The following is a 7463-nucleotide window of genomic DNA, read 5'->3' as shown; positions in this document are numbered from 1 at the left end:
ATCAATCACCACCATCACCTGACTCCTTCCTCACCGACATCTGTAAGCCCGTTGAACTTCGGTGAATCCTGACCCCGAACCCATGGGCAACTTCGTTATTACTACTGGTGTTTTAAGTGATGGGAGATCCGATAAGACATTCCGTTCCGTTCGTCTAGATCCTAACGGAGCTAGGATGTCAAAGGCGTACCAGCGTACGGCCTTGCAAGGCGCGTGTACAGCTATACCACTTGATTACAGGCTAGGCTGCTACGCCACCAAAACCGCATGTACAACGGCATACTTAGCAAATACGCAAATCTGCCATCAACACGCAGCGTTACTGCTTCGCCGCCCACATGCGAAGCCATCATGAGAAACCCCTCCCGAGGGCAGGGCAGTACGCTCCTCTGATCCATGGACATATCTATCCATCCATCCGCCCTTGACATACTCATGCCGCCGTACCGCGCGGCATACGCGCTCGGCCGGGGCTGGCACCCCGCCCGCCCCGCCCGACACCGTGCTCCGAGCCCAATCCATCAGCCGGGTCTGGGTCACCGCGCAGGCTTTTATCAAACCTGACCACGTTGCACCAACCGACCGCGGGGTAAAGCAGCAGCAGAGCAGAGAGCTAAGCTCTGGTGTGCACCCAGGACCCAACCCGACCCATCTATTCCTTCTTAAATCGCTCGCTCAGGTTGCTTTGTCCTCTCTCTGCACCTCCCACAGTGTCACACAACATCACTCGCTGCTCACTTCACTTGGCTAGCTAGCTCAGCTCAGCAGTCAGCTCGCTTTCACCGGCTAGTCCGAGACTCCTAATCCGTTTCCCAACACCGGCCTCAGAACCCGCTTGTCCTATTCCCCGAGGCCGAGGCCACGCACATGGCGCTGCCTCCCCTCGTCCTCCTCCGCGTCCTGCTCCTCTTCCTCCTTCTCCGCCCGCGGGCCGCCTGGGCGCAGGCGGCGACGCTGCACGAGCGCGACGCGTCGGCTCTCAGAGACATCCGCGCGGGGCTGCGGGACCTGCCCGGCTCCCGGTTCTTCGACTCTTGGGACGACACGCGCAGCCCGTGCGCCTACGCCGGCGTCGTGTGCACGCTCGACGAGGACGACCCGGCGTCCGGCGAGCTCCGGGTGTCCGTGCTCACGCTCGGCACCGGCCTCGCCGACTCCCCCGGCCTGGCGGGGACGCTCCCGGCCTCGCTCGCCAGCCTCGTCGCGCTCACGGACCTCGTCCTCTACCCGGGCCGCGTTGCGGGGGCCATCCCGGACGACATTGGGTCGGGGCTCCGCCGCCTCCGGCTCCTCTCGCTCTCCGGCAACCAGTTCACCGGACCGGTGCCCGAGTCGCTCGCCGGGCTGCCGGATCTGCACACGCTCGACCTCGGCAACAACCACCTCGAGGGTGCCATCCCCACCGGCCTGCTCCTACCATCTTCGCCGAGCCTCAAGGTTCTCATCCTGGCCAACAATGGCGGCCTCTCCGGGGAGATTCCCGCCCAATTCTCCAGCTCGCAGCTGTTCCACGTCGACCTCAGCCGGAACGCCATCACCGGCATTCTCCCGCCCCTGCCGGCGACCATCCGGTACTTCTCCGTGGCTGCCAACGCAATGCAGGGCAGCATCGATGGCGTCTTCGGCGACGTTTCCGCCCCCGCCGACCTAGCCTTCCTCGACTTATCCATGAACAACTTCTCGGGCTCCATCCCACCGGATGTGTTCGCACTCCCGAGCGCGTCCTCGCTGCTCCTGTCCCGGAATAACTTCACGGGGCCGCTCACCGTGCCGGCTGAGCCCGCCGCGCCGGCGCCTTGGTCTGTCGTGGACGTGAGCCACAACGGCATCTCGGGTGAGATCCCGGAGGCGCTGGCGGCGGCGGGGAGCCTGTACGTGAACAACAACCGGATGTCCGGCGAGGTTCCTCCGGATGTGGCAAGCAGCGTGTTCGCCGGCCGCATGACGACCTTCTACGCTCAGCACAACTTCCTGACTGGCTTCCCAGCACCGCCGCTGCCTCTGCCAGACTCCGCGGCGCTGTGCCTGTCGTACAACTGCATGGAGCTGCCGTCGGCCTCCGCCGCCGATGGTTGCCCCACCATCGGCGGTCCCCTGGAGGCCAGGCCCGCCGACCAGTGCCGGAGCACCGAGGACGGCAGCAGCGGAGGGGACGGCTGAGCTGCCCGCCGACGCGACATCCCGTGGATGGGGACGGGCGGGGGTGGTTGGGGACGGGACGGGACGGGACACCAGGCTGGGGCTGGCTCACACGTTTTTCCTTTGTCCGTTTGTTTCAGCTGTGGTTTTCATGTGATTGGGTTTGAATTCATTTCGGCTTGTCGTCCCGCGGCAACGGTCACAGGGGGACGTGGCGCGTGTGCTCTATTACTCACTAGAGTTTGTACGTTGTGTCTACAAAAATACAAGGCCATCTGCTCGCTCACGCTCTGACAAATCGAGCTGTCACTACTGCCAACAATTGCATTGCATAGGCCAATTGTGTGGCACCTCCATTCTTTGTCTAACTAGCGTGCTCTTTTGGGATTATCATTTTAATTGTTTTCGATGTTACCTTGACCTGTTTAACAGTCTAAGATTAATGCACTGGTCCATTATTTCTGTCCTTACCAAAAATATAGTATTGTAAAACTTGTTACAGAGTTATTGAGGTAGCATTTGAGCGCAATTGGACCCCTTTGTTTTCTTTCACATAGTAGATAAAACTAGAAAGATGACATAGTAGATAAATTACATAGTATAGGTAGTAGTAGATATTAAAGTGTGTGGTTAATATATTACATATTTAGATACAAAGAAGATAGGAAATATAGTGATAAGAAGTTCGTTATAGCTTACAGTACATAAAAGTTTGTGGTTAATATATTACAATATAGATAATTTATTCTTATATCTAACCACATAGATAGTAGTACTTTTTAAAAAAAAAAGATGATAGTACTTGTTGGATTCTAGAGTGCACCCTCATTAGGTTAACAGTACTATGATCATTGCAAAAGAAAAGATGTGCTGCAGTTGGGCATTTAACACCTGCACCTTGTCATTGGCGTGCTAAGGAGCTGAACGCAGAGAGATATGTTGCACACAAATGTTGCGCTGCAATATATACCACAAATTAGGTACAAATCACAATTAGGGTCCAGGAAAATCGAAGTTATATTACAAGTTTACTGAGAGCAGTTCTTATTGGGTTCTTAAGTTTCTGTTTATCACTGAAATTGCTTGAGCAGTGCAAACAATTTGTATGGAGAGATAGTAGATGTAAAGTGAATTAAAAAGTTTGTACTGATATTGCTGTTCAATTTGATTTAATTTCATGGCTATAATTAGTGATAAACAAAGAATATTTAACAACCTATATGTTGCGTGCCCAATGGCTTAATACGTTGATCAGCTAAAATTACCTATATTGTAAACAGTGTTACTCTACATTGTGTTAACTAAAATAGGTATTTATTCATTTTGCTACTGAACTCTGATGTGCTACTGAACTAAAATCACCATTTTCCCAGGGCATGGGCGCTCTGCGCCGTCCATGCGCATGCGAGGATGTGAAAGTCGCGCGGCATGGACAGTGTGAGCATGGGCAGTGAAGAGAGAGAAGAGCGAGAGAGAGCGGAGGATGCAGAGGCCGGTCAGGGCGCGCAGGGATATTTCCTAGAGAGGGGAAAAACGGCGGTCGACATGCGGTGAAGTGGAGGAGGAAGGAGATGGGAGAGGGCGCGCGGGCGAGCGCGCAGCCGAGGGGGTTGGGCCGGCAGCGCGAGCAGGCGGGCTGAGCGACGCGTGGCGTAGGCGAGTGCGGCTGGGCCAGCCGCTTGGTTTCAGCCCAGGTGCAGGAGAAGGGAATGGGCTGGCCTAGGCTGGCTATTGGGCTGGCCGAGAGAGAACGAGAAGGGAAATTGGCGCGGGGAGTGGAGAGAAAAAGAAGAGAAAACAAGGGCTTGGGTTTAAATTCAAATGAGTGATTTGAATTTGGATTTAACTTTGGATTAGGATCAATTCAAATAAACATATTTGAATTGTGATTTAGACTTGAATCTTTGAGCTTTCTAAGATGTGTTGGACTCAAGGGATTTGAATTCGAATTGAATTTGAGCTGAATAGAATCTAAGAGCAGATTTGAAATTGAGCGACATTCAATTTCAAATCTCCACACAAAGAACCATAAAAACTAATATATGTGAATTAATTCAATGCAAGGATTAGTTTAGAAATAAATTTTGGCGCAACTTGGAATACTTAGTCCAATTCCATATATGAATGTATACATACTGGTATATATACACACACATACTTCCTTGACTTTAGTTAGCTTAATTAATCATAACAAGTTTTAATTTGAAGTGAATTTTGTAATTAATTAACATACTTGAAACTCAGGATATTACAAATCTACCCTACTTAAACGGAATCTCGACCTCGAGATTCAAAAAGTTTGTCGAAGAGATTTGAAAATTCCTTCATTAGATCCTCTTCACGTTCCCATGTAGCTTCTGCTTCTATGTGATTACTCTATTGTACTCGATAGAACCTGATTGCAGTCCTTCTGGTTTGACGGGTTGCCACGTCCAAGATTCGGTTGGGTCTCTCCTCATATTACAGATCTTGTTGCAGATCTATCATTTCTAGGGGAACTTGTTCCTCTGGAACCCTCAAATACTTCTTTAACTATGAAATATGGAACACATTGTGCACATCAGATATTTCTGCAGGAAACGCTAACCTGTAAGCCACTGCTCCGATCTTTTTGAGCATCTCATATAGTCATATGTATCTAGGTGCCAATTTTCCATAAACCTGAAATCTCCAGGTGCCTTTTATTAGGGACACCCTGGAGGTAGATGTAGTCCCCAACTTCGAAGGTCAAGTTCCTCCTTCGGTTATCTGCACAACCTTTATGTCTACTTTGAGTTGCTCTCAGATTTTCTCTAACTTTGGCAACTTGTTCCTCTGTATCTTTTATTATTGCAAGTCCGAAGAGTGAACGCTCTCCCACGTCTGACCATAGCAGAGGTGTTCTGCATTTTCGTCCATATAGTGCCTCGAAGGGCGACATTTTTAGAGTAGCTTGGAAACTGTTATTGTAAGAGAATTCTGCAAAAGATAGACTTTTCTCCTACTCTTTTCTGTAGGTGATCATGCAAGCTCTCAGAAGATCCTTCAGAATTTGGATGACTCTTTCAGTCTAACCATTATTTTGTGGGTGGTAAGCAGAGCTAAAATCCAGTGTAGACTTTTCCAAAATCTCGATGTCAACTAGGGTCCTCTATTGTAGACAATCCTGCTTGGAATTCCGTGCAGCCTCAGAATATTATCAATATACAAGTCTGTCAATTTGTCCCCACTGTATTTTTTCCTAACAGGTATGAAATGAGCCACTTTAGTCAGACGATCCACTATAACCCATATGGAATAATTACCCTTTTGAGTTCTGGTAATCCTACTATTAAATCCATACCAATTTCATCCCATTTCCATGTTGGGATTTGCAATGGTTGCAGCAATCCTGTGGGTCTTTGGTGCTCTGCCTTGACTCTTTGACAGGTGTCACATCGAGCGACAAACCCTGCTATGTTGAACTTTATTCATGTCCACCAATATTTGGTCCTTAGGTCCGTCTATATCTTGGTATATCCAGGATGAATGGAGTAGGGAGAGTTGTGAGCTTCATCCATCATTAACTCCCTAAGATTTTCTTGATTCGGTACACATGATCGTTCCTTGTACCATGTAGTTCCTTGCTGATCCACTCTGAACCTTGGTGCTATATCTAAACCGAGATTCTTTTTAATTTCCAGAACCTCTTCATCTTCTGACTAGGCTTTACAAATTTTATCTTTCAGTGTTGGATGTAACACTAGGGTGTAAACTTGCCCTTGTGTTATATGTAGATTCAAATGCTGTATTTCTGAGAGAAGTTCTAGTCTTAACTCTGGTACTCGAACACTATTGCAGTAAACTTTTCTATTTAGGGCATCAGCCACCACATTAGCTTTGCCCGCATGATATTGGATGCTTAGATTGTAATCCTTTATCAACTCTAACCACCTTCTTTGCCTCAGGTTCAATTCTGATTGAGTGAAAATATACTCAGACTCTTGTGATCCGTATAGATCTCGCACTTATTTCCAAGAAGGTAGTGTCTCCATATCTTAAGTGCATGCACAACCGCTGCTAACTCTAGATCATGAGTTGGGTAATTCTCTTCATGTGGCTTCAGTTACCTGGATGCATAAGCTACAACCTTGCCTTCTTGCATTAATACACAATCTAAACCTTGGCGTGAGTCATCACAATAGACCATGAAGTCCTTCTGGATATCTAGCAACTTTAACACCGGAGCGGTAGTCAGTCTCTTCTTGAGTTCTTGGAAACTCTTCTCACAGGCTTCATTCCATTCAAACTTGGTGTCTTTTTTGGAGAAGCTTAATCATTGGCTTAGCCAATTTTGAAAATCCTTCAATAAACTTGCGGTAATAACCCACCAGTCCAAGGAAGCTTCTAGTTTTTAAGATATTGACTAGTTGAATCCACTGAACCATTGCTTCAACTTTCGAAGGGTCCACGGATACTCCCTCTATTATGAGGACATGTCCAAGGAATGCCACTTCTTGAAGCTAAAACTACACTTGCTGAATTTGGCGTAGAGATGGTGTGCTCTTAGCCTTTCCATAACCACCCTTAGATGTTGTTCGTGCTCTTTAGCACTCCTTTAGTAGATGACAATATCAACAATAAACACTATCACAAATCGGTCCAATTCCTCCATGAACACCTTGTTCATTAGATTTATAAAGTATTCCGGTGCATTTGTCAATACAAAATGACATGACTGTGAACTCATATAATCTATACCTTGTTACAAAGGCGGTCTTCTGAATGTCACTTTTCCCGATCTTCAATTGATAGTATCTCGATCTCAAATTTATCTTGGAGAAATACTTGGCTCCTCTTAGTTGATCGAATAGATTATCGATCCTTGGTAGTGGATACTTGTTATTAATGGTTATCTGATTCAATGAGCGGTAATTCACACACATCCTTTGACTTTCATCTTTCTTTTCTACAAACAGCATTGGTGATCCCCACAGGAAAGAACTAGGTATGATGACCACTTGCTAGTAGCTCTCTGATATGCTCTTTTAACAACTCCAGTTCATTGACTGCCATCCTATAAGGTCTCTTGGCAATCGGGGTTGTTCTGGGTAGTGATCTATAACGAACTCTATGTCACGGTCTAGTGGCATACTAGGTAATTCCTCTAGGAATACATCTGGGTATTCACATATCATTGGCACATCCTCTATTGATTGGGTAGATAAGTTGGATGCCATTGAGTCAGACTTGGGTCCTTTAGTCTCAAATTCTACTTTGATTCCTTTATGATTGACCAGGGTAATTCTTCTACTAGCACAAGCTATATTGCCTTCATGTTTGGTTAACCAATCCATCCCCACGAT

General features: G+C 47.6%; 1 protein-coding gene across 1 annotated transcript; it reads left to right on the top strand.

The window, feature by feature from the left end:
- The first annotated feature begins 508 nt into the window (after positions 1–508).
- LOC133926717 (leucine-rich repeat receptor-like kinase protein FLORAL ORGAN NUMBER1) lies at positions 509–2605 on the top strand. Its single transcript, XM_062372754.1, has one exon. It carries the CDS (start codon positions 868–870, stop codon positions 2158–2160), a length of 1293 nt encoding a protein of 430 aa, XP_062228738.1. The 5' UTR covers positions 509–867; the 3' UTR covers positions 2161–2605.
- Positions 2606–7463: the final 4858 nt, after the last annotated feature.

Source organism: Phragmites australis, chromosome 8, assembly GCF_958298935.1.
Source record: "Phragmites australis chromosome 8, lpPhrAust1.1, whole genome shotgun sequence".
NCBI lineage: Eukaryota > Viridiplantae > Streptophyta > Magnoliopsida > Poales > Poaceae > Phragmites > Phragmites australis.
The sequence above is the reverse complement of the archived record's forward strand: the minus strand, read 5'-3'. Positions and strand labels throughout refer to the sequence as shown.